This window comes from Cucurbitaria berberidis, assembly GCF_010015615.1.
Source record: "Cucurbitaria berberidis CBS 394.84 unplaced genomic scaffold K460scaffold_6, whole genome shotgun sequence".
Classification (NCBI taxonomy): Eukaryota; Fungi; Ascomycota; class Dothideomycetes; order Pleosporales; family Cucurbitariaceae; genus Cucurbitaria; species Cucurbitaria berberidis.
Genome location: NW_024468940.1, coordinates 1,324,175 through 1,349,824, shown reverse-complemented (window position 1 = coordinate 1,349,824; position 25,650 = coordinate 1,324,175). Strand labels below are relative to the sequence as shown.

Sequence of the window (25,650 nt, the reverse complement as noted above, 5' to 3'; positions counted from 1 at the left end):
TTAGGATATGCAACGCACGGACCGCTCCCTTGAAATCATCAATCTACACCGCGGGGGCGATGGCATAGGTTAGTAACCCAATGGCATCAGGTGTGCTCTTTCACAAGGAGCACCACGCAGACCAGATATTTCAGGCATTTAAGATGTGCGAGATTTATTCATTACCAATACAGTTCGTCAAGTCATACACAGAGGTCAAGCTACCCCACGTCGCTCAATCGCGCGTCTAACGAAGTTGCGCCTAAAAATGCCCACATAGCAGATGCTCCACCGAAAGCAACGAGACTCCAAATATAACGCCGGAGCATGCAAATGCATCCAGCTAGGACAGTACACAAGACGCCAAATTGATCCGAACTGCTAAAAGACGACATGCGACCGCATGCGCGCCAGCAGAGCAGATCTCCCCTTTTCCTTGAAAATCTTAAAAGCATTATCGCGTTTTCCCTACCCGGTCTTCTCGTCGGCCTTCTCCGGCTGTTTGCGCTGTATAATGCCCAAGAACATCAGTCGCTCCCAAACATCATCCTTGACAAGAACCCGCGCTTTATCGAATGGCAATCCATCCAGCTCCCTCAGATTCTTGCAAAAGTTTGCCAGCATCATCTCGGTGACGCGCCGCCTAATGCGCGTCTCGTAATCCAGTCGCGAGAGGTGTTGGCTGTCCCCTTCCACATCTCCATTCGGTAGCACAAAGCGGTCCGTAAGCTGCTCTTTGGATGGCTTCTGCCGAAGTGACATGACACGGTTTTCAGATGCTGGAGCATAGAAACGTAGAGTGAGGGGGTTGTCGCGCCAATCAAGCCGTGTAAGGGTCTCTAATTTCCCCAACACCATCGCATTTGCGCGCAAACGTTCGAGCTTATTGCCAGCTAGGAGAAGTTCACTCAGCCGTTTGATATTTAGGAGTGGCCTTAGATCCTTGATGGAGTTGAAGTTTAGGTTGATAGACCGGATGTTTGGGGTCAATTGTCCAAAGTTGTTTGGTAGCTCCTTCAGACCCATGGAAGCAAGCTCCAGTCGCTGAAGACTGTGGAGATGTTGCGAGAGGTCGAGCCCATGCGTTGGATTTAGGGAGAGGTAGAGACTGCGAATTTCGGAATTTCTAACCAGGTTGCTAACACAAATCTCGGTGTCTGAATCAGTGCCCAACACCTGTTCTCTAGCCGAAAAAGTACGGAGATAACGAAGATGCTCGAGGCCGGATACCTGCGTTAGAGAGTTACCATCAACGTACAAAGACTCGAGCTTCGGGAAGTGCCTATCGACGTCAAGCAATGCCGTTCCGTTCCTGCAGAGACGAATCGATCGTAACGAACTGCACGGTTTGGCAGGCACATCGAAGAAGGGAAACTCTTCGATCTCATTGTCATCTGCTTGTGGTTAGATACCGTTGGAGTTGACAAGGAAGATAGATCTAGACGTACCAAGGTTGAGATGCTGAAGCTGTGCCAGGCAATGCAGGTTTCGAACCTCGAAGAGCCGATTTCGTCGCAGATCAAGATCAGTGAGACTCTTCCTATGACACAAGTTACCAAACAACATCTGTGATGGGGAATGCCGATACTTACATATTAGCTCGGCCAAAGTCTACCATTTCGATATTATTGCCCCCAGCACTCAGTTCCATCAAGCCATCGAGATGCAGAATCCCGTTCAAAGACTTGATCTTGTTGTCATCGACCTTTAGCACTCGAAGGTGTACTAACTCGGCGAGTCCATCTAGACAATCGATGTCGTTGCTAGATATGTCGAGATGTTGCAGGTTCGTGAGTGTCGTCCAGGAAGTAAGTCCAGTAAGGCAATTGTTCTGTGCTCGCAGTCGCCGCATGGAGTAGGGAATCCCTTTTACTTGGCTGATTTGGTTGTCGGACACATTGAGCTCCTCGAGTTGATAGCACAGCTCATCAAGGCGGTGCAGAGAGCTGAGGGCATTGCCATGAAGATCCACTTGGCGAAGGTCTTCCCAGAATGGTTCGTCCGGCTCAACATCTTGCAACGCTTTTACTAGGTCAGCGGTACTTTGTGCGTAGCGATCTTCCAGGGCTTTGGAGAACCGAGTGCCATCATGTTTGACGATCATGCGGTCTGGCAATTCGCACTCATCCACTTGGTGTAGCGTGAACTCAGGGAGGTCACTAAGCATGAATGTTAAGTCGCCCTTTACCGGTGACGATGGGGCAGTGGCCAGTACGTCTTTCTTGCCGAGTCCAAGAACAGGTGCTGAGACACTCATTGCTAGCTGCATTCGATAGTTCTTAGAGGGCGCGTCTTCCAAAAGCGACAAGTCACCTTCCCCAGTGAACTTGGGGATTCGACTAGATTGCGCATGAGGGAGCGCTTTTGCAACGTGCATTTGCTCTCGGCTCGATTGCTTCCTATGAGATTTCTGCTGAGCATTTGACTCTATCCACTGACTCTGGCCAAACTTCTGTGGAGTAGCGGCAGGTTGACGCTCTGATTCCCGAGCCTTCCGTTCTGCGAATGAAATCGTGATGTCGCGCACTCGCGGGTGTCGTACGTTTGGCGGTGCGTGGTCACGTCCCTCAAAGTACTTGATCTCGTGCTCAATGTCATCCTCATCTGATTCGGGGATGGCGTAGGTAGTTTGTACATGGGCCGTTTTCTGTGTGCTCCACTTCCGTGGGCCTTGTGTACTCCAGGATGTGGCACGTGTTTCAGTCTTTGGGTAGCTCCAGCCAAAGTTAGATGCTTTCGATGGAGCTGAGCTTACGTCAGTATACGCAGTACCATGGCCTTCACGGGTGACTGGACGTTCTTCTTCTTCTTCTTGCACACCATCTTCTGTCTCTTCTAGGATAGTCTCCGAGGTTGGTTGTGGGCGTGCGGGTGAGCCTGTCTTAACCTCCTGCTCGTTCATCTCATCCACAGTCAAATCGGGGATATTGCCTAAAGGATCTTCTTCGCTCTCGAGCATACCGCTCTGGTCCTCCTCTTCACGATTCTCTTCACAACGATGCTCTTTTGATGGGCTTTTTTGACGAACCCAAATGTTCTTCTCCCGATCGAAGCTCATACCTGCAACTTCGTGCGGGATCAAATGTGCAACGGCTTCTGGCGCAAGGGTGGCGACATGATCAGAGCGGCGAGAAGCGTTCGTGGCAATCGTATGGCCGAGTGAAGAACCCATAGAATGCTGCGTTCCACACGTGCGAGGTTGGGAGCTGATGTCTTCACCGTCAATTGTCCGAGAGTACCGGTTCGGGTTATCCGTAATGCGGATATCGTCTTGCTCAATCACTACACTTTCTCCTTCTGGGTTCGCGGATCCGCTTATACGAGCAAAGCGAAGTGAAGTCACTGATGAGTTTAGGAAAGTATCGGTTTCCTTCTCCTGGTACTTCCTCAAATGACTCATGACGTTTGGATCCAGTTGATGTTTATTGGGTTCTGCCCAGGCCGAGAGGCGACCCTCTCTGCTTGGAGGCCTCTCGAAAGTGAGCGAACTTGAAAGATGTTCGACTGATTCTTCAACTAGCTCAGACTCGGCCTCCGTTTCTTCAAGGCTACCTAATCCGCTGGTAGGTCGACCTTTCGTACGAATGAAATCCATGATCTTGAGGGCTTCATCAAGGAAGTCTTGGGTTGTGACAGATCGTTTGCGGATTTGTTCGCGCATGGCATGTTGCTTCTTGATGCTGAAAGCGGCGACTTCTTTTGCAACCACGACTGCTCTCGCTTGCTCGGATTGGGGGTCAGCCGTAATGGAAGGTTCTACGTGTTCACGGATCGTGTTCAACTTCGGCGAAGACAGGATGAAGGCCTCCGTAGCCTCCATAATTTCTGCGTGGATTTCGTCTCGCCTTCGCTGACTAGGCGTAGGATTACGAGGCCTAAGAATGTGCCGTCGAGCCAGAGTTTCAGGATTTGCAACATTGTTAGAAGAGACATGGCGGGCATCCTGACGTTTTCGACCGACGATTGACTGTATGACTGCATGTGAGTGGTGTACAGTTCCGAGCCCATGATCGCTAAATACATCTTCCTCGTCCCTGTCGTCCTCATCCTCGTCTATCGATTGTATCGTCCGTCGACGCTTAGGTGTTGGGTTCTTGAAAGGCGAGGTCGGGCCTCTCTTTCCGTCAACGTACTCGTGGACAACCTCAGGTTGTTCTTGTAGCTTGGGAGTTGATGACTTCCGATGTGGATGGAACTTTGGTCGACTCACAGATCTGAAAGGATTAGCTACCGACCCTGACCCTTGCCTTCTGGCCATAGATGGTTCTCTTGATGTAGGCGAACCATCAAGATGGAACGTGAGAGGTTGTCGACTCCCAGGGGGTGCAACATCCATTGATGGCGATCCGTCTGGCGCACTATCGTCTTGTGTGTCGAAGTCAGAAGAAAGAACAGTGAAATCGCCTGAAAATTGATACTCGTTGAGTTGCCCTCGGCCAAATGTATCCGCTCTATGAGCTCCCTGGGGTGGACACTCGGCTGTAGTTTGTTGACCCCCATTCTGGAAACTGATCTCTTCGACCGAAGTCAGCCTCGATGTCTTTTGTACCACTTTGACCATCTCCACCTTGCTTTCCTTTACGCTGCTGGATGCGGTTTTGTCGGACTTGTACTCGAGCTGACTGAGTCGTCGCTGCAGTCGGTTGCTTGTAAAGGTATCATGCGCGTCAAAGAGCTTTAAAGGGCTTCCCGAGTTTTTGGCTCGCTCAGGACTTAGGAATTGGTTGTTGGCTTGCCTCCGTGGTGTCTGTGGATTGGCGGCCTCGTCTGCTGAAAGACCTTGACTCGGGTCTACCTTGTCGTTCCCCGCAGCTGGAACGCCATTTGACGTAGATGATGCCGCTATTCTCCCCGGAGATGGGCTAAGCGGCCTTGTACGAAAAGATCCGTCCCTCGAGTATCCTCCTCTCCGAAACTCCACGAAGCGACCGACATCCGCAAGATCAGGCGTGCCAGCCGGAAGGCCTTCGGGCAAAGAATCATCGTGGAGCCTAGTGAAAGAAGAGTCCTCCCGAGGTTGACTCAACGCACTCTCGTCTACAGCAGGATTATATATAGTCGGAGGTGGTGATCCGATTTGTCGTAACCGGTTCGCAAGCTCTGAACCTCTGAAATTCGGAGTTGCCGTGGGAAGCTGTCCGATTTTGAGGTTCGTCGTCAAGTAAACCGGGCTAAAGCTTTCATTCTCGAATTCAATCTGGCCGCTCACGGTTCTGGGGCCTTCCTGGTCAGTCGTCCTCGGAGCTTGTGTGGTGATGGATTCTTCCTGCTCATGCACTGTCCCGTCCCGAGGAGAGTCCTGTCGGCTGTTCTGGGTGTCGTTGCCCGAATTCGTTACTTGAATCTCAGGCTGCTCATCGTACGCTTCGCCTTGCCCCGCCGCTGGCCATGGTGGTGGGCTGGAGGGCATTGCAGCCAAGCCCTTGAGTAGTCCAAGTTTGCGCTTCGGTTGCTGTGTGTCTTCGGAGGAGGTCCCCACTGGCTTCTGAAAGATGTTCTCTAAACCTGTAGGGCCAAACAGGTCTTTCTGGTCACCATAGCCTATCTCGCCCTTGACCAACCTCCGCCTCCATTCTGGAGTGTCATGGGGACCTTTTTCCTTGGTTGGAGACTTTGCGACCGTGTTGTGCGCCACAGTGCCATTGTACACGACCGAGCCCTGGAATGTCGAAGAGAACGAGTACGCGGCAGATGGAGAAGGCGCAATGTGGGACGCGATTGGCGACGAGGTCAGAGGAATATTATTGTCGCTAAGGCTTCGTTCTGCGAGAGCACTCCGCTGCTTCGATGGTCGCAGTTCCTTCGCAATGCTTCGAACTTGTATCTCTGAAAAAGAGCCCGACGACTGCCTCATGCGGGGAAGACGACTTCGAGCTTTGGGCGGCACGCTCTGCGACGTTTGTGTGGCTGGAGAACTTTCCAGATTGCGCGCAATGGTATCCGGTGTAGCCTGCGGAACCCATTCCTCTGAGAGGTCCTCGAGCCATGGCTGTGTTGTGTCGACCATTGCTGTTACTCTGGAGCCGCGGCGGTGAGTCGCAGTTGGCGGTGTAGTGTGGTGCGGTGATTTAAGCGCGGATACGCGTCGGAATAGAGATTATGCGAGCGCAAACCACATGCTGCAGGACCTAGGGGGGGGGTTGCGAGGGCGTGGGTGCAAGAAGTGTAGCGACGAACGCGTCGTCGAGGCGAGTCGATTGTATTGTTATCGGTTGTATCAATCAATAGACCAGGATGTGGTGTGTTTCCCGTCCGAGCAGGGTTGTGGCCTTCGGATCCCCGCGACGCTAGCATCGGATCTTTGGCCCATCCGAATAGAGCGGGCGTGTTCCCCCAGCAACCACAACGTCCCCAACGTCCCGCCGCCGGCGCGCGCGATCGCTGGTGACGACGATGGGCAAGCAGGCATACCTGATTCAACCCTTTCCACCCACTATTGTCTGCTCCCCCACCGGTAGATCAGCGCTACCCCTGCAGCAGGTCGCTTCACGACGTCTCCTCCGAAGGCACTATTGAACCCAACGCCCGAATATGCCATCACACCCTCCCACTTATTCTTTACACAGCAAAGACAAGCTATCAAACCCATAAATCGAACGTCTACGCCGACATTCCAGCTTGGGTACACAGGGGCAATAAGACGTGGATGCAAAAGGGTCGCATGTCTGCAATATGCCCCCAACGCTACATCCTCACCTGAAGCGAGGGCTAGACTTCGACAACTTTTACGTCAATCCCGAAGATGTCATGGAAGAACTACCGGCAGACTATCAGGGCGCAAAGGAACAGGCGGCTAAGCGGAGGAGGGTGGAGATAATCGCATCACAATATCTACGAGGCAAACCACCCGTCATATTATCAGCGGGCCTGAGAGGACCTTTCAGGAACGGCTGGAAGAACCCCTGGGCGAACAAATCTCGGACAGTGACAGCGTCGTCGGTTGAGAACAGTAATACGCTGGATCAAAGAAGCAGACGTAGTCGGAGGAATGCGACCCAAGGTATAAGCACTACGACAGCGAGAAACAGTAGACAGAAAGAAGCTGGCGCAGCATATAAGGCACTACAGAGTGCGTCACCAGAAGCATCCAGAGCTGCTGAGGATTATCTCAATCTCGAGGCTCACCAAAGGGACGACAGCCTCGACGAGGTGGAAGTCCCTCCAGCTACAGCACCTTTGTCAGAAGGGGACGATGTGTCCGGTTCTGCCGAGGTTTTCAGTACACACAATGAAAGACGCATACAGAACCGATCCCCTCCGACGAATCCGTTTTGGCTACGACGCCCTGGGTCCAAAAGGAAGGTCGCCATGAACCAACCATCAAACAACGACACCCAGTTGTCGCCCACACGTTCGCGCTCACGGAACGGGCATTCACAGCTAGATGAACTCCAGCTTGCTCTACCAAGGGCCCCTCTACACGGTCAAGGCCCCATGACCAGGGAAGCCGTGCTAGAAGAGTGTAGATCCAGTGCCTCGGCATCCATGGTCATTTCATCACCTGCGAAAGCCACAAATCCAACGCCAAATAGAAGAAATGATATGCCAATTGTGATCGGCGATCCAGTGCGGCCTACAAAGGACGTGCTGAAGAGTGCGGCAAACCTGGAAGATTCCTTTCGCCCCACTTCAAATCGGCTTGTAACGCCAAATGGCCAAGATGCTGATAGCAGTGTTCGTGAACCCCATAATGCTGATGGAGATCAATATTCGCAGGGGACGTTCACTACAAGGACGTCATTGGCAGGCCATTCAAAGTCGAAAACGGACTCTGCGGGCGCGGAAACCCCTCGTGCAACTGGCCACCAGATCGTTTCTTCGATAGGAAGCCGTCCACTTTCCAGGGAGGACATTCAGAGGTCGGCAGAAAGGCTTGTCAGTCTGATGGCTCCCTCTTCGGCATCCGTTCGCCAGCCGCAGCAGTCAAGCCGCAGGAGTGTACAAGAAAAGTCACAGCGAAGAGCACTGCACCACGATCTCGTGGCTTCACCAGCTCTAGGTTCATCGGTTGGATTTATCTACCGGAAGGTGGAGAATTCGAAACGAAATAGTGAGAACGCTCAAACTTCGCCAGCGAGTATCTTCAGCTTCACTTCTTCGCCTGTTATTCGAAAGGACGAGCAAAGTCCCGAGAGGACAAGACTTACTCCAGAATCTGGGCCATGTGCCAAGGACACTCATCAGACAAACATTTCGGATGCTAAAGGAGCATCTGTGCTGCAATCTGGGGATCTAGAAGTTCAAGCAAAAGGCAACGATTTTCAGGAGGGGCAGCAAGACCCAATATCTAGTCGTTCCAGCAGGAACTCAGCATTTTCAACACAAGCCGCCATGCGGCTCGCCCACATTGACTTCCAAGAAAGCACCTTCCCTACCATGTCTTCAGACATGCCTCAACCTTGGACCCAACCGCAGAACGATAGCCCACGGCCGATGTTGCCCGAACCCAGTCCAGCCATGACGCCTCTCTCTGTATTCAGCGCTCATTTAGACAAGTCTCTTGCGAAAGAAAGCGTGCTGCGAGGGGCAACGATGAACACGCAAGATCTATTTGCTGCAGCCTCTCCGTTCGCTTTCAGTACAGCCAAGAAAAGGCCCGAATTACCCCAGCAAAGCAGTCTGAGGTTTGCTCTGCTCCAGAAGCATGAAGAGCAACCGGGAACTAACAACACGCCCGCAAAAAGCCCCACTCCGTCTGCTGGCCGCCGGACTCCACTGAAGGCTAAGAACACGACTCACACGAGCTTCTGGAGTTTTGTCACCGAGAAGGCGTCGCAGGAGTCCTTGATGGATAGATCAAGACGCTCCGTCGGTGACGTTGAATTACCTCAATTAGACTTGAATACGTCATTAGATGATTTTGGTCCCAGTGACGGACTACACTTCACGGATCGGTTTCTGCGTGATTTGGATGATTCGCGAATATCACCCTAGATGGGCATACAAACGTGTCAAAGGGAGGGGAAAGGTGTACACCTTGCAGCGTTCAACCAGGCCTCGATAACAGGCCTCGTCGGCCGCAGCGGCAGGACTTTGATGCCCAGATGCAATTGGCACTGTCAGGGCATTCCAGTATCAGCGACAACAGCGACGTGCAGCAATAGTCGAAGGCTGCTGCATCCGGCGGTGAGGGGCCACGTTTTGGATCGATTGGCCGATAAGGGCTTGCATATGTCAAGACCTTGCATATCTGGCGCATAGATATCCGGTAGCCAGGACCTGTGCAATGCACTGGCGAAGGAAAGGGAGAGAGAGGAGGGGCTGTCGGCCTGTTTGGAAGTGCCTGGTGCAAAGTTTGAATACACAAGCCATGTAGCGTGTGTAGCCACAATATAATCTCTCTTGCATGACAGGTCGTTTACGATGATGAGACTAAGCGTTTGTAAATGCTAGATTGGAGAGTTTGCGTAGCTGTCATTGGCCTTGTCGTGAGGGCATGAGGGTGATTTGGCTGGGGGTGCTCTGAGGGTGAATGAATGTATCGAGCTATGCCATCTCTCTAGGCGCACGGACGCTCGTGCTGCTCGTCGACGCAAAGAAACGGTAGTGGCCCATGACTCTCGAATGAATTGGCAGCGTGACGACCATGGAGCGAGCCGCAACGAAGCGCCGAAAAGCAATTGCCTCGATTGTGCATTCTGTCGACAAACTCGCAGCCCCGTGCGACGCCCACAAAGACACGACGCGGGCTATTTGTACGGGGGCAGACGCGCTTTGTCGGTCGTGGTGGTGTCGCAGACGTCATCAGAGCCCCTTCGCTTGCAATATCTCTGCGCCACCGCCGTCGTCGACGCCCATCCACACAACCACCAACGTGGGCCTGCAGCAATCCTCACTCGTTCTCCCCCTGGAACCCCGATCCAGCCAGCTCCTTCGGCAGCTCTCCCTCTCTGCAAGCGCCATCGCCCTCGCACGCTAACCCGCCCCTGTTGGCCTTCCGCTGTGTTTCCGCCGCGCCCAACGACCGCATCCTGGCCAACGTCCTGAGCGCCCACCCGGCACTGTCTGCCAAAGAGTCCGCCACGCACCCTCAGAAGCCCCTCAGAGACGGCCTGACCAATGTCGAACCCATGTCACCGCAGCCGGACGCCCAAACAAGTACCTCACCCCCCGCATCGGTGAGGTCAAATGCGCCGCACAACCCTGGATATGGCCCTCCCACGCCCTCCTCTGGCGACGAGCTCGACGACGACGACGTGACACCAAAAAGCCTCTCGCAGACTGGCCGCTCCAAGACGGCTCCGGTTGCCCGAGACAACAGCTTCTTGAAGTCGTCCATTGACCGTCCACAGCTGTCGGAGCGCGACAGCATCTTCGCAACCACCTATCTAGCCTCCGACACGCCTGCCTCCTCTCCGCGGACCAGCGCACGCGCGATTGACGCAAACGACGATGCTCCCGAACACTGCTTATCAGAAATGGCAGCGCCAGCGCCTCCCCAGAGGAGACTGATGGACCCGCCTGTCATACGCAGGAAGCACTCCACAGTCCCACCTGTAGCCCTAATCGACCACCATGCCGTGTTGACGACTCATTTCAACTCGCGAAAACCCATTGCGGACGGTATGGACCTAGAAGACAGCCGACACAGCCCCCCGCCATACATGAGTCCGGTTGACTCTCCCGTACAGCGACACGCTACACTACATCATCATCATCATCATCATCATCATCATCATCATCATCACGACGTTCGGTCGACACTACAAGAGGTCTTGAAGGATAGTGAAGAGAGGCGCAAGAATAGAGAATGGCGCGAAGGCAAACCCGTGCCTTTCAAGGGACACAATGCCCTCGAGAACCCTGTATTGGATGTTGATATGGAAAAGAAGATCGAAGCAACGCTGGCCAAGACGGAGCAGCCTACATCAGCACGTAGTAGGAAAGCAAGTCACTATTTGCGTGTCTTCAAGGATGCCGATGTCACTGAAGAACAGAAGAAGCGGGATGTCAAAACAAAGGACCGTCGACCTACCGACAAGTTACTTTATCAACTCCCAGAAAATGGGCAAGCAAGCCCTGGCGCTGTCGAGGCTAGCATTTTTACTGAGCAGCTGCAAGCAATGACTTGTACTTCGCCAGCTGTGCAGTCGCCCCCAGCGGGCCCGACTACGTCCTACTTCGACAAGGTTCCGACGCCACGGAGCGAGCCTGACCATGCTCCGCTCTCGAACATTCCTGTAAGCACGCAGTTAGATCAGAGCACAGCCAATAAGCATCAACTCCCTCGGCGTCTTCTGGACGAGATTAGGAGCCACGAGAATCTTACGCCTCCCTTGAAACCAAGATCATCGTTTTCACGAAGTCTCCCCACCTCAGCTGTTGAGAAGCTCAGTGCCCAGGTCGCGAAGGCCGGGTCTGAACACCAGCATATTGAGCCGTCTGACTATTTCCAAGCCAAGGGCAACGACAACGCAGCACATGCGCCAGCATCTGAAGAAGAAGAAGAGGACGATTCAGAGAGAGAACAGATTTCATCAGCCCTTTACTTCCCGCATCGTCGACTCAAGGCAAACGAGCAAGGTCCAGTAGAAGAACAGGATCGGAAAGCGGAGCTAAATGACGTCCGGAAGAGAACTTCGATTCATGCAGGTAAAGGACCTCGAGGCTGGGCTACGGAAGAGGTTGTGCAAACCCCACAAGAAGTAGAAATCTCTCTACAGTCCCAAGATACAAATCAATGCCTGCATGGTGACATATCAACGACAGCTTCCGTCCCGAAAGATGACGACCAGCCGCTGACATCAGCGAATGTTGATGCGCTTTCAATCTCAGCCTCAGCTTCAGCTGAATCTGAAACAGAGTCTCTGGCGGAATCTACTCACTCATTGCGTGGTTACGAATCCAGTGCAACTGATGACTTAGGTACTACACCCACTGCGACAACACTGAAGCAAGAGCCGAAGGCTCCATCTGCACCTTCTTCTCAACCATTAGCTCCACTGGGTGCTGTTGAACTGAAACCGTACAATCATCAGGTGGGCGGTCATTCCACCGTCTATCGCTTTTCGAGAAGGGCGGTGTGCAAGCAGCTAAACAACCGAGAAAATGAATTCTACGAGACTGTGGAAAGGGAGCACCCAGAGCTATTGGAGTTTCTGCCCAGGTACGACCTGCCTATTAATCTTCGATTGTTCAGAAGCTGAGACTTCGGCGAAGATATTCCCCATACCCCGCGTCCGTATTTGAGTCACTTGCTAACGCTTTGTTGTCATTTCAGGTATATTGGTGTCCTCAATGTCACGTATCGTAAAGCACAGAAAAAGAAAAAGACACAACAAGACAAAGCGAAAGCAGACAATATTCCAGCTGCGTCTGCGTCACAATTCAGTGCTGCATCTAGACAGGATTCTACAGCTCCTCACGATGGCGGTAAATCTGATGATCAACCACGCGTGGTTAGTCATTCGCAACAGATTATGCCTATCCCTCAAGTGATTTTTGAAAATAACCGGCACATAATTCCGGATAACCTTTTTCGAGTGCCGCCACGATCGGCTACTCCAGACTCGTGGATGAGGAACTCTTCTTATTCATCACAGTATCACCGACGGGGCCAGAGTGACTATGAATACAGATCAACCGGTTCATCGCGGCCGCAAATGCAACACCACAGCAGTTGGGGCGTAACCACAATCAATAGGAAATTGCAAGAAGAGGTACTTCGCCAGGTATTTGCACCCCCCACCATACACCATCGCCACCGCCATCATCACCATCATGGCATTCCTGCCCGCGCAATGGTGGGAGAATCGGAACAATCATTGGTTGGGTCAGCACCCACTATAAGAAGGAACAGCGCGGATGTATCTGCAATAGTCCCCCCACTCACCGAAGAAAGCACTCGCAAGCAGGTCCTCAAGGCTGAAGCGCGGCGGCATGCTTCAATTGGAAGCGATCATGCCGTCAGCGCAAGCTCGCTTCAAGAGTCAAACACCCGAGACGCTGAAACGTTACAACTACCATCAACTAATTTACCTCGGCGTCGTCATTCTGGTAGTGGACTTACAAGGAGACCTCTAGGAATAGACTCCGGTCGTAGGCACAATTTGGAATACTACGAAGAGGACGCCGCATATGGTGGTGACGCAGAGGAAGAGGAGGTCTTCATTATGGACGAGGACCACAATGCCCCATCACAAACGAAAGCACCCGAAAGAGGTCGACGCATGGATACCAAGGTCATTCATAGCAATAGCCGCTCAGAGAACGCACCAGAAGGGACTATGCTTCCGGCAGCCGTCACATCAAAAGGACTGAATACCCTTCCAGTCCCCGATGAACCGTTCAACCACGAGCAAGCTCAACAGCAGCCCGACGAGCGAGTGCAGCACTTTCTCCTTCTCGAGGATCTCACTGCGGGCATGTCCAACCCATGTGTTTTGGATCTAAAGATGGGCACGCGCCAGTACGGCGTGGAAGCTGACGAGAAGAAGCAACGTTCGCAAAGGCGCAAGTGCCAGATGACTACCAGTCGTGAGCTTGGCGTACGTGTCTGTGGTATGCAGATATGGAACGTCAAGACTCAAAGCTATGTTTTCGAAGACAAATACTTCGGCCGTGATCTCAAGGCCGGTAAAGAGTTCCAGGATGCGCTCAAACGCTTTTTCTGGGATGGCACAGGGCACAAAGCGGCGACTCGGCATATCCCCGTGATTCTGGAGAAGATTAGCCAATTGGAGCGTATGATTAGGAAGCTACCAGGCTACCGATTCTACGCAAGCAGCTTGCTCATGCTGTACGATCGCGGAGAAGGAGAATCCAAAGACAAAGACGCATCGTCCCTACCGAACGGCCACTCGAACCCGGGCAGCGAGAACGATTCCGCGGCGCCATCCGGACCTACGTCCCCTGGCCCAGCCCCCACCTCGAATCCAACACCCAAAAGGTATTCCGAAATAAAGCTCAAGATTGTCGACTTTGCCAACTGTGTGACCGCCGAAGATCCGCTCCCAGACGACCTACCGTGCCCCCCTCAAAATCCAGATGGGGTGGATAGAGGCTACCTCCGCGGCCTACGTTCTCTACGCTTGTACTTCCAGCGCATTTGGCGAGATATCAACGAGGAATGGGTGGAGAGAGGTGAGGGAGAGGGTATGGCTGCTAGGAACCATCACCACGGGCCTGGACTTGGCGAAGTTGGCGGTGGGTGGATGGATGATGCTGGGAACGAAGATATGGGGTATGTGAGCTTTTAAGGAGAATGGAGGTCTAATGCAGAAGAGAAAGAGACGTCACGACAACGTCTTCAGTACTAAACAACATGGCGCCAAGGTGTCATTGGATATTCATCTTTCCATCTTTATTTTGAGCATGGCGTTTGGCGTTTGAGCAAGACAAAGTATCGAAATTGGCACATTGGGCATGTATCGGCGCTTCGACTATGGGCGGCATCATTGCACTCTGGGTACGGCGCGTCTGGTTATGGAGGGTTGTTTGTATTAAGCGCGTAGATGGATTGGAGCAGCACTAGCTTAGAAATGAACTGCATCAATATCCTATACATGTTGAGCTGCTTTCTTATACGTCTATAAGTTTACATGCGATGATAATGATGGAGAGGAGAATCTTTGGTTAAGGCATTTCGCGTCGACGCTCGGATTATAGCATTATAACCCGCGCCCTTGTATGTACAATCGCATAGCCCCGTTACCTATATATACAAATCTCTTCTCTTACAACCGTCTCAAAACCCCGCTTCTCTTCCTCTCTCCCTCAGCTTAGTCGCTCACCTAAACTTGGGCACAACCGGCCTCTTCGCAACAGCCAGCGCAACCCACCCTCCAATCAAACACAGGCCTCCCAGCGGCGTCACCGGCCCCAGCACCTTGAACCGCTGCGGATCGAGCGTGAGCAGGTATATTGAGCCCGAGAACATTGTCATTCCAGCTGTGAAGAGGCCCATTGCTATCGTGTTCTGCGGCGCGACGACGGATGCGAATGCTACGACGGCGGAGTGTACGAGCTGTGAGTTGACATATTAGCGAAACTGGGCCGGCTATTGTTTGGTGTGCGTATATAGAGGAGTAATTGTGTTTTTTCAATGTTGGACTGGAGCGTACCTGGTAGTGTGCTGCTGTCCCCCAGTTTGCGATTCGCGCTGGGTCCGCGATACGTTGCTTGAGGCCGTGGGCTCCGAATGCGCCGAGCATGACGCTCGATGCGCCGAAGAGGGTTCCGATTGTCCAGAAGGGCGGCATGGTGACGAGGAATTGGTAGTTCGGGTTAGTTGGGTCTGGACGTTTGAAGGTGTGGTGGTGCAAGTAAGTGTACTGCAGGTCCGGATGTCATGTCATGTCCCTCCATCCCGGGCTAGCTGTGTACATCCCTGTCCTGGTAGACGCCACCCGCTCCACCAGGTCGTTTCCGCTTTGGTACTCTACTTCTAAATTCCCACAAAAGGACCCGATCGAAGTCAAGAAATCCGCGCCGGGTGAGGAGCTAATAGAACTAGGCAAGACTTGGGCAAGGTTTTCTTCGCCAGAGGCGTTTTGTTCACTTCGTATAGCATGACGAATGCACTATCTACAATGCGTTCACGTATCCGACCAACTTCAGCTACCGTAAGGAACTCTTTATCAAGAGCTATGTCGTCTATTGCTTCAGAACATATACTTCCCGGCCGCCAATGGAACTACCGCATCCTCAACGTCGTCAAAGGAGACAATACGCACGCATCCACCGTCTTCAAGGCCGAGGTTTTTCCACACAAGAATGTCCACGGAGCCCCCCGCTGGTTTGTTGTGTAATATCCATCGTTTCTAAACTCCAAGGCCAACCCCACCTCCTAGGGCTATCATCAAAGCAGCTTCGCCCGACGACGCATATTCTGGATTGAGCCTGGACCGTGAAATTTGGAGTTATCGCCTTCCTGGTGTATACTCGGCCGCGTGCTTCCGACAACTGTACGATGTGATCGACAAAAGCACCATCGCTTTGGAATGGCTAGACACCACTCTTGCAGAGGTGAAATACCAACCAGATATGCGCACCTTCGTCCTCATCAAGACGTTCCTGAACGCCGCCTTGGACAGTTGTGTCATTCTAGCCGACCAAAAATGTGTGAATACAGGTACAGTACTTGGTCTTGACGAGCTACCATCCGCTAATAAACCCAGACTACAAACCTGCCAATATCTTGCTCTCTGGCGTCGGAACTGGCCATGTCACCGCCAAAGTGGGAGACTTGGGACTCGGTGAGCAAGCGTTGAGAAGATACAGACAAGCAGACAAGTGTTACTAACACACCTATAGTATATCCCGCCGGCGATCGCATAAAAGTCCAACCATTCGCCATGCGCGCCCCTGAAGTCTACCTCGGCAAGGCGTGCACTGAACCATCGCAGGTCTGGGCAGTTGCCGCGATGTTGGTTTGCTGGATCAAGCCTAGTATCCTGGGCGTGCAGGATAGCCCTCATTTCTTGCTCAATGAGCCTTGGTGTATCGCAAAGATCAAGCGGCTCTTTCCTAGTTGGGAGATCCCGACTGCTGACGAGGTTGAGGGCGATATTCTCAAAGCTACAGTCACCTGTTCCAGACGTATAAGTCGACGAGAGGAGCCACCTATGCAAGCAATCTTGCCTTTCGCGGAGGAGATGCAAAAGGTGGACATGCCGCAGCAGTTAAGGGACCTTCTTGGTCTCATGTTTGTAATCAATCCAGACAAAAGGCCCTCCGCCTCATCTATATTGGCATCGAGGGAGTTTCGGGGGTTTGAGGAGTTTGTGGAGGTATAATTGTTCATATTTCCCGTTCAAGACGTAAATATGAGGAACTTTTGCTCTTAGCAGAGTGGTATCTAGCGGAGTACGAAGAATATAATATCTCGTCTTCTCATCATCTCATCCCACTCTCCATTTTATAAATCCAGGATCAACTTCTAGCCCTTCAGTATCATACCTTGGTAGTACTGAATCGAACGACACAACTGTTGGAGCTATCTACATCATGCACCCATTCGATTTGCTTGAGTGGAGGTCAGAGACGCTGAGTCGTATCCGCTGCCCATTGACTATCATGTAGCTCTCAACGAGCCATTCGTACCAGACCTTCCGATCATCTGTCTGCCTCCAGAAGCTGACTTCAACCTCTGAGTTGGCAGGAAGCTGTATCGGGTTCTACAAACATGGTTAGTTATGCTCCTAGGATGTAGGATTGGTCAGTACATACCTTGAGCGGGAAGAGAATTGGGAACCATGAGATCATATCCTTGCTCTTCTGCTCCATCGACACGGGATTCGTGCTGAGCTCGACTGGGCCCTCTGAGCCGCTGTACAGCACCGTCTCGAAGTAGGCGCCTAGGCCATGGCACACGCCCTGCTCTTGAATCGGGAAGGAGATCCTACAGTGTCGGAAATTGTGCTCGTTGGCTCCGTCTCCTCCAACGAAGCCACCTCCACCTCCCACGGCAGAGCCGCCCCTGCGTAAGGACGCCTGGGCGAGTACTGTCGGTGGCAGAGGATGGGAGAACTCCCACGCGGTTTGCACTATCGGTGCTAGCGGTGCCTCGAGGTTGAAGTTGTGCATCTTCGTACCATCACCCAGTTGCTGGGAGGCTATAGTCTCTTTGGATTCCGTAGAGAGGTAGTCAAATTGTGCGAGCATGACGACCCATGGGATGTCGAATGCGTTCGGGTCCACACTCGTGCTTCGGCTGTACAAGTCTGCCCATAATTTTGGGGTGGATATTGGCGTAAAGTGTGCAGTGTAGCTGGATGGAATAGAAATACCATGCTCCGGGTTTAACACGTGCTGTACGCCGTCTAAGCATTCGGGCGAGAGTTCATTATCAGCGAATGACCCAAGTAGCTCGCTGACCAGAATGTCGACCTTGCCAAAGGTACCATCGGGTTGCGTCGGACCCTTCCATGCTCGCATGTCTGTCTTGACAACCGTCACGCGACCTTTCCATGTCTCCACATTATGCCGCTGCAGGAGAACGTAAGCATTGGGGTTCTTCTCAATTGCATAGACGCGGACTGGTACACCAGAGCTTGCACTTGCGTTCAGTGCACGCGTTACAAGCGGACCTCGGCCAGACCCAACAACTGCAATTACAACTGCGCCGTTTTCAGAGCTGGTGGACCTTCGTTGGCTATGCCAGTCCCGCAGTGCTTGTGCTATTGCCCGCTCGTACCAAGCATACTTGATCGGATCTTTCTCGAACACCTCATAGGTGATGGACTCAAGGTTGTCCGTGAGAGGCTGCAGTGGGCTTTGTAGGTAGTCCTGGAAACCCCCACCGAATCGCTCAAGCTGGCTCTTCGGTGGCTGATTGCGTTGCAGATATCGCAGGTAGCTTAGGTGCGGAGTGGGGTCATTGCTACTACTGGTCTTTTTCCCAATCTGTTTTGCCAGTTGGGCTGCTTCCGCAGGGGTGGGCGCGGGAGGTAATGAAGACCCTGGACTGGGCGCGTCCTCAGCTGCGCCTGGCGAAAGATGGCCGGTCGAGTACGACATGATCATGTCTGGGTCATCGACACCTGGTAGCGGGCCGACGTCCGAGAGAAGTAGCCAAGGGCCGCGTTGTAAGCGCATACAGCGGAAGATGAAAACCTGGTGCGCTTTCGACAAAACAAAAGACTGGCGGGCATTGACGAGGAAGGACGAAGCTGGTAGACTTAGCAGACGGATAGGCTCGGAAACCCAGCGAGACTGGAGAGCGAGCGACGGGAGCCGGCGTGGTAAATCGAGAACTGAAGATGTTAGAATGGTCCACAATAGATGAGTAGACACCCAAAGTCCGAACAGAGCTCAACATGATCGGAGATAGTAAAGTCTAGAAACGTCGCGCTCTTACCTATTGATAACCTATTATGGTATTTACAGATGGACCTTACCGTGTTCCAGGCATCCCAAGAGCTCCAAGTGTTGGTATTCTTCCCCTGACTGCTCGAATCGTACTCAGGCCTGGCGAAGCGTGCTAGATGACCCAAATCATCGTCTTCGGTAGTAGCCTTAGTCCCGTCCATGGGGATTTGCACATGCAGTTGGATGTATGAGCCAGTTGTCAGGGCTTCTTTGATTGCTCGAGCATACTGCGAAACGCCATTTTGACCATGAGATAGACGTGGTCCTGGTACGACAACATTAGTTGCTCCGCAGAAAGCCGCATATGCGATCTCCAGGTGGAAGACCTGGCGCGAAAGATGCGCAATGACTGGATCTGGCGATGATAGATCTATCCAGGAGCTTGTGAAAGTCACTAGCTGGCCAATGGTATCACTGGGACCTAACGGTGTGTCCGGATGGTCCAGGGCAGGTATCAAAGGTAGCGTTTGCGCTTGCGATGATTCGGAGAGGGTCTGGGTGTACGAATTTAGGAGGCTCAAAACACGGGTATGGAAGTGATCGTTCGTAATAGGGCTAGTAAGCATATCATACTGGTACACGGTAAGCTTGCATCATTGGAAGGAGACACTTTTGGCATAGTTACTCCAAGATCCTGCGCGTGCTGGATGAGCTCCGGCGACACATCCAAGCGCCGCTTCGTCTCATGCTGGCCAATGTAGAACATGGGCGTAGAGTCGTCCATGGCGTCCGAGTAGTCCATGAGGCCAATATACGTGGGAATATTTCTGGGCGAAGTATGCAGGGTCTGGATGTTCCTTGGGCGAAAGTTTCGCGACTGCGGCGGGCTACCGCGGGGTCAACTTGGGTGCGGAGCAGACAGATGTCAGACGAACGGATGCGGCGAGGCAGGTCAGGCTTAACGATAGTAGAACTATAGATAGGCAAAGATATAAAAGCACCACCAGAGGTGGGGAAGGGCTAGGTCACTACATGTTTGGCCGTGGAGATTCTTTTCGAAGCGGCGCAACTGTGGTCCATCGCGCCAAGCCTAGGAAAATGCGGCGGCCTGTGGAGCTAGCTACCGGTAGTACTTTCAGCCGGCGCATAACTTTTTCTAGCAAGCCAACTTCTACGCGTGCAACCGGACTTCCGCAACCACCATGACCGCCATGACCAAACGAGAGTTCGACGAAGACGACGGTGCTCGCGTCAAGCGTGTCAAGACGGAATCGAACGGTGACGGCAAGACGGCTGCCGGAAGTAATCCCTACCTCGCGCACTGGAACGACGAGCAGCCCGCGACCAAGAGCGAGTACGGCAGCGGAGGAGGGCTCGACGGCTTCAAGCGCCATGCGACAACCACCAAGCAGGCATCGGCCGCGGAAGATGGGCCAAACAATGCCTTCACCGGAAGGCCCTTGTCGAGCAAATACATGAGCATCCTCAAGAAGCGGCGAGATCTGCCTGTCCACCAGCAGAGGTAAGCACTCGCTCTTTACCACTTTATATTGCACATGGAAGCTGACTTTGCGCAGACATGAATTCCTCAAGCTCTACCAGGAGTCTCAGATTCTTGTCTTCGTCGGTGAGACGGGTTCTGGAAAGACGACGCAGATCCCCCAGTTCGTCCTGTTCGACGACCTCCCACAGCAGAACGCAAAGATGGTCGCCTGCACGCAGCCCCGTCGAGTCGCTGCCATGTCCGTGGCGCAGCGTGTGGCCGAGGAGATGGACGTCGAGCTGGGCCAGGAAGTCGGCTACAGCATTCGTTTCGAGGACAAAACGGGCCCCAACACTATACTGAAGTACATGACTGACGGCATGTTGCTGCGCGAGGCCATGCACGACAACAATCTCACGCGATATAGCACCATCATTCTCGACGAGGCCCACGAGCGGACGCTGGCTACGGATATCCTCATGGGTCTATTGAAGGAGGTCGTCTTGAGGCGCAAGGACCTGAAGCTCATCATCATGAGCGCTACCCTCGACGCCACCAAATTCCAAAAGTACTTCCACAATGCACCGCTGCTTGCTGTACCCGGTCGAACGCATCCCGTCGAGGTCTTCTATACACCTGCACCGGAACGAGATTACGTCGAGGCTGCGCTACGAACAGTACTGCAGATCCACGCCACAGAGCCCGAGGGTGACATTCTGCTATTCTTGACGGGAGAAGAGGAGATTGAGGACGCTTGCAGGAAAATAAATCTGGAGGCCCAAGATCTGAGTCGTGAAGGTGGTGCAGGGCCACTCGTGGTATATCCGCTTTACGGATCGCTGCCACCAGCGCAACAACAGAAGATCTTCAATCCCGCGCCACCCCCAGCAACGCCCGGAGGTCGGCCTGGACGCAAATGCATCGTTTCGACCAACATTGCCGAGACATCGCTTACAATCGACGGCATTGTCTATGTCGTTGACCCTGGTTTCAGCAAGCAGAAGGTGTACAACCCTCGAATCCGTGTCGAGTCACTGCTAGTATCGCCCATCTCGAAAGCGTCTGCACAGCAGCGCGCTGGTCGTGCTGGTCGCACGCGACCTGGTAAATGCTTCCGCTTATACACCGAGACTGCGTTCAAGAAGGAGCTCATTGAGCAGACTTACCCAGAGATTCTGCGTTCCAACTTGGCAAGCACAGTACTCGAGTTGAAAAAACTCGGAGTTGATGACTTGGTCCATTTCGATCTGATGGATCCGCCCGCGCCCGAGACACTGATGCGCGCTTTGGAAGAACTCAACTACCTGGCATGTCTGGATGATGAGGGTGAGCTGACCACTCTCGGAGGGCTTGCCTCTCAGTTCCCTCTAGATCCCGCGTTAGCAGTCATGCTCATTACCTCGCCCGAGTTCTACTGCTCAAACGAGATCCTGTCGCTCACCGCTTTGCTATCTGTACCGCAGATCTTCGTGCGCCCTGCCGCCAACCGCAAGAGAGCCGACGAGATGAAGGAGCTCTTCGCGCACCCGAAGGGTGACCAGCTTACTATGCTAAACGTGTACCATGCATTCAGGAGTGAGGAAGCCCAGGCGAACCCAAAGCAGTGGTGTCACGACCATTTCTTATCGTATCGAGCGCTACAGCAAGCCGACAATGTACGACTACAACTCAAGCGCATAATGGAGCGCGAGGAGTTAGAGCTCATGTCGACACCCTTTGAGAATAAGAAATATTACGAGAACATCCAGCGTGCGCTCGTAGCTGGCTTCTTCATGCAAGTCGCTAAGCGCGACGGTAACGGCAAGAGCTACATCACTGTTAAGGATGAGCAGAACGTTTTGCTACATCCTAGCACGGTGCTTGCGGAGGACAGCGAATGGGTCATTTACAACGAGTTCGTTCTGACGACCAAGAACTACATTCGAACAGTAACGTCAGTGAAGCCAGAGTGGTTGATTGTAAGTTGTCAATTCTCTTCAATATGTGCTATGTGCTGACTATAAATAGGATATTTCCCCCAACTACTACGATCTAGCGCAATTCAAAAAGGGAGAGATCAAACAGGCACTCCAGCGAGTGGTAACCAAGTTCCAGCGAAAGGAGGCTGAACAGGGACGGAGATGAGGCGGTGGCCATAGCGTGTGCTGTACAGTATCATTACCATACCCGCCACCGGCGGAAATACATGAAGTCCTACGTACCACAAACCCCACGTATACAGAGGATGGGCGTCCCTCATGAGAGATTGGCGTTAAGTATCAATCAGGGCTAAGCGAGGAAGTGTTGTTCGGCGTTCGGCATGCATGTAGATCAAGATCAGAACAATCATCACGATGACGGCGGCTTTTAGAGCCACCTTTATCTAGTCGCAATAATAGTGCCAACATCTTACTCTTGCTCCTTTCTGAAGTATTTTGTCTATTGCTCAGTTTAACCTTAGATTGCTTAGTAACCAACCGATACCCCACGCACTTCCATCGGCACTTACACGTCCAAAGCGCCGACATCTCCAACTTTTTTTGAGCTCTTCTTCGTGAAAGTATCACGATCGCAAGAAGAATTGCACATCCCCTGTTGCTATCAAACCGTTCAAAATGGCGCCAGTACAAGATGACGACTACTCGCTCCTTCATACCGAGCGTATATCGCAATACGTCTCCCTCTCGCCCGCCAGCCTCTCAACACCTCTTCCAGCACTTTGCGCCGCGGTATTCTCACCACTGCTTCTTTCCTACTTCGCTCCAGCAAGGGGCATAGTGCTCGCATACGAGGATGTGAAACTGAGCGGCGCGCCACCCTCGTCGCAATCACAAGCCTCGAAAACAAAGTCAAAATCGAAGTCAAGATCACAACCAGAGCGTTCACAACAACGAGAAGAAGACGAAGACGACGACGAAGACGCACCGCCAGAGGCGCTGCTCCTCCGACACGTAGACGAATATATGGCCCCTTATCTCTGGGCCACGGCCACCTTCCTCGTCTGGCGTCCGCAAAGAAACGCTTTCATCACAGGCCGCATCACCCACCAGTCTAAAACACACATCACGCTCGCACACCTCAACACCTTCCCTGTTAGCATCCTCAAAGAACACCTCCCCGCAGCTTGGTCATGGCATTCGGAAGAAGCGGGGAAGATGAAGAAAGGCTGGGATGGGCGCATCGCCGACGAGGGCGGGTGGTGGGTCGATGGCGAGGGCGAGAAGGTGCAAGAGGGAAGCGAACTCAAGGTGCGGATACGTGACTTTGACGGCAGAATGGATGGCAGAGGCAAAGGGAAGGGCTTCCTCCGGATCGAAGGGTCTCTGCTCTCGGAAGCAGAAGAGAAGGCTAAAGCGCAGAAGGGCGGGAAAGGCAAGCAGAAGGCGAACGCTGGCGTGTTGAGGACGCAGCAACAGCGAGGAGCGCAGATAAATGGGGAGGTCATGGAGATTGATTGAATATTCGGTGGCCTACAAAAGAGCGTGTGAGCTTTGCATAAATGGGGCTGGAATGCTTCGCGATTTTGACGCCGAGTGGAGTGCACATGAAAATGCTTCAGGATATAGCAGGGACATGAGAAGTCCGAGTCAAGCATTAAGTTGGTGTTCAAGGCGCTCGGGGGTTGCATAGATCTAGTTCTACGATACCACAATTCAACGTTGCAATCAGACGTCACTGTTTATCCACACTTGCCTTTTCAAAGTGTAGTATCAATGCAAGCTCCGCAGTCAATTTCAGTCTTGATTGCTTGGGGTATATGTTACTAATTACTTGCGTTGCAACCAGTGGTCCTTCCGATTCTCGCAAAAGGTGAGCGGGAGGATTTTTGATAGTCTCGAGGCTTATATGCACTTGCATCTGCTTCAGAACCACGTACGTGACTTTGGGGCTCGCACAAAAGCAACTCTCTGCTTCGGAAACGCAACCACCACTCTGCCGTGATGTAAGCCCTTCTTTTGTTCCATCAATTATCAATGTCAGATCTCGTGCCCCTAAACATACTCTACAAATACTCCTTCTTTCTTCCTGTTCTCGTATATTGGTTGAGATGCCACTCGACATCGCCCTCCTTATTATCTAGCGTACCAGCTCTTATCTCGAATAACCGCATGCTCATGCGAGGTCCTACTTCAGCCAGCTCGACGGCTTGGTAGCCGGTCTTGACGAAGACGTGGTGGCGTACTTCGATTGTGTCTTCAATGTTCTTAAAAGTTATGGGGGCTGTATTTGCCTTATTTAGTGGATGATATTCTGAATTTCTAAGATATTAGGACTGGTTTATGAACTTACTATTTCCTACTTTTGCATTTGCTTCCCGTGGTGGGAATAGGTGCTTCAGAATCTGCACCACTCTCTCCCCAAGTTTGGTAGAGAAGCCCTCGAAGATCAAATGCGGATAACTTTCTGAAACCGTGCCCCTCGCGGAATTTGGTATGTCCCCCCTTAACACCACGTTACTGCTCATGTTAGCCAACCTGCGATATGACAGTTTAGTTATAGGACGTGTGGATGCCCACTTACTGTAGACTGAAGCTTGCGGTCGGGCCATGTGGAGCATGAGAGACCGTAAGTGCCGTAGGAGTTCCACGATGTTCATGGAGTAGTATAATATCGCTAAGGCCAGCTGAGTTCGCGCTTCCCACGAGGTTCTGCAGAACGAGATTGCCTCGATTCAAACGGACAGCCGTGGGTAGCAGTAATCGTATTTCCTTCGCGAACGTCCCTAATCTTGAACTCGGATCTCGACTCGTTGTCACCAGAACCCTGGGATCTACGACACCGCTCAACTGTGCGTATTCATCGTCTAGTCCCAGCTCTTCTTCTGCTGTTCGGTCTGCCCGCGATTCGTCGTATTTGTAGTCTTGTCGTCTAGAAACTTTGTGAGTGGAAAAGCCTAGCTATGGCTGCGGGCTGAAGGCTTACAGCGTGGTGTCGTCTGCAACTCCCTTGTCCAAAGGCTTGCCCGAGGCGAGGGAGGCCTTCAGCGCTGCGCGCTTTGAGGCGAGTTCTGCATCCCGAAGTGTGAGGGCGCGGCGATCTGAAGTCGATTAGCTAGTGTCTTCAGCGTAGGAGAAGCCTTGAGAGACTCACAGAGGTAGTCGCGACGCTCGCGAGCTTGTTTGCGTATCATTATTGCTGTCGGAAGTTTGGGTGGGGAATTCGGTGGGTTGGAGAGGTGCAGGCCCAAGACCGTAGAGTTACGATAGCCCGTGCGGAGAAGGTTCAAAGTTCGCGGGCTCGAAAATTTGGTGCACGAGCCACATGCCTTATCTTATCAGTGTCGTAAGGCTGAACTGCGCCAACCACGTCTCATCGGACCCCCGACTCAAACACGTGCGCTAACATTCATCTCGGTCTGCAATGTCGGTACAAGACGCTTGGGGTCAAATTAGTACCAGCTCTGGCCTTGCACGGGTCTCACCAGGCTATCCCGTTGACTGCTCAGTGGGTCCTCACTG

At 52.7% G+C, this 25,650-nt stretch overlaps 9 protein-coding genes across 9 annotated transcripts; 5 read left to right on the top strand and 4 right to left on the bottom strand.

Annotated features, from left to right (window-relative positions):
* Window positions 1–131: 131 nt before the first annotated feature.
* K460DRAFT_321940 (uncharacterized protein) lies at window positions 132–6,206 on the bottom strand. The gene is made up of 3 exons (XM_040930500.1): window positions 1,572–6,206; window positions 1,428–1,519; window positions 132–1,373 (listed from the first exon to the last, which is right to left on the bottom strand). The coding sequence occupies exons 1-3, from the start codon at window positions 5,984–5,986 to the stop codon at window positions 448–450; spliced, it is 5,433 nt and encodes a 1,810-aa protein (XP_040783663.1). The 5' UTR covers window positions 5,987–6,206; the 3' UTR covers window positions 132–447.
* A 445-nt stretch (window positions 6,207–6,651) lies between these two features.
* K460DRAFT_295607 (uncharacterized protein) lies at window positions 6,652–8,913 on the top strand (the record flags this gene model as incomplete). The annotated part of the gene is made up of 2 exons (XM_040929578.1): window positions 6,652–7,791; window positions 7,894–8,913. 2 exons carry the CDS (start codon window positions 6,652–6,654, stop codon window positions 8,911–8,913), a joined length of 2,160 nt encoding a protein of 719 aa, XP_040783662.1.
* A 1,136-nt stretch (window positions 8,914–10,049) lies between these two features.
* K460DRAFT_295258 (SAICAR synthase-like protein) lies at window positions 10,050–14,177 on the top strand (the record flags this gene model as incomplete). The annotated part of the gene is made up of 2 exons (XM_040929547.1): window positions 10,050–12,085; window positions 12,200–14,177. The coding sequence occupies 2 exons, from the start codon at window positions 10,050–10,052 to the stop codon at window positions 14,175–14,177; spliced, it is 4,014 nt and encodes a 1,337-aa protein (XP_040783661.1).
* A 530-nt stretch (window positions 14,178–14,707) lies between these two features.
* K460DRAFT_294694 (DUF423-domain-containing protein) lies at window positions 14,708–15,179 on the bottom strand (the record flags this gene model as incomplete). The annotated part of the gene is made up of 2 exons (XM_040929508.1): window positions 14,708–14,944; window positions 15,042–15,179. The coding sequence occupies 2 exons, from the start codon at window positions 15,177–15,179 to the stop codon at window positions 14,708–14,710; spliced, it is 375 nt and encodes a 124-aa protein (XP_040783660.1).
* Window positions 15,180–15,414: 235 nt separating this feature from the next.
* K460DRAFT_398954 (uncharacterized protein) lies at window positions 15,415–16,715 on the top strand (the record flags this gene model as incomplete). Its single annotated transcript, XM_040936218.1, has 3 exons — window positions 15,415–15,715; window positions 15,771–16,051; window positions 16,234–16,715. The coding sequence occupies exons 1-3, from the start codon at window positions 15,489–15,491 to the stop codon at window positions 16,713–16,715; spliced, it is 990 nt and encodes a 329-aa protein (XP_040783659.1). The 5' UTR covers window positions 15,415–15,488.
* Window positions 16,716–16,919: 204 nt separating this feature from the next.
* Window positions 16,920–19,531, bottom strand: K460DRAFT_380819 (protein arginine N-methyltransferase HSL7; the record flags this gene model as incomplete). The annotated part of the gene is made up of 4 exons (XM_040935296.1): window positions 16,920–17,096; window positions 17,149–18,674; window positions 18,779–19,361; window positions 19,415–19,531. The coding sequence occupies 4 exons, from the start codon at window positions 19,529–19,531 to the stop codon at window positions 16,920–16,922; spliced, it is 2,403 nt and encodes an 800-aa protein (XP_040783658.1).
* Window positions 19,532–19,902: 371 nt separating this feature from the next.
* Window positions 19,903–22,597, top strand: K460DRAFT_321926 (P-loop containing nucleoside triphosphate hydrolase protein). Its single transcript, XM_040930499.1, has 3 exons — window positions 19,903–20,251; window positions 20,307–22,170; window positions 22,220–22,597. Exons 1-3 carry the CDS (start codon window positions 19,932–19,934, stop codon window positions 22,334–22,336), a joined length of 2,301 nt encoding a protein of 766 aa, XP_040783657.1. The 5' UTR covers window positions 19,903–19,931; the 3' UTR covers window positions 22,337–22,597.
* Window positions 22,598–22,635: 38 nt separating this feature from the next.
* Window positions 22,636–23,867, top strand: K460DRAFT_371087 (uncharacterized protein; the record flags this gene model as incomplete). Its single annotated transcript, XM_040934278.1, has 1 exon — window positions 22,636–23,867. A coding segment is annotated over exon 1 (839 nt), but the record flags the coding sequence as incomplete, so codon positions are not given.
* A 44-nt stretch (window positions 23,868–23,911) lies between these two features.
* On the bottom strand, window positions 23,912–25,394 carry K460DRAFT_347718 (Brix-domain-containing protein). The gene is made up of 5 exons (XM_040931360.1): window positions 25,283–25,394; window positions 25,115–25,229; window positions 24,713–25,060; window positions 24,482–24,648; window positions 23,912–24,412 (listed from the first exon to the last, which is right to left on the bottom strand). The coding sequence occupies exons 1-5, from the start codon at window positions 25,320–25,322 to the stop codon at window positions 24,195–24,197; spliced, it is 888 nt and encodes a 295-aa protein (XP_040783655.1). The 5' UTR covers window positions 25,323–25,394; the 3' UTR covers window positions 23,912–24,194.
* Window positions 25,395–25,650: the final 256 nt, after the last annotated feature.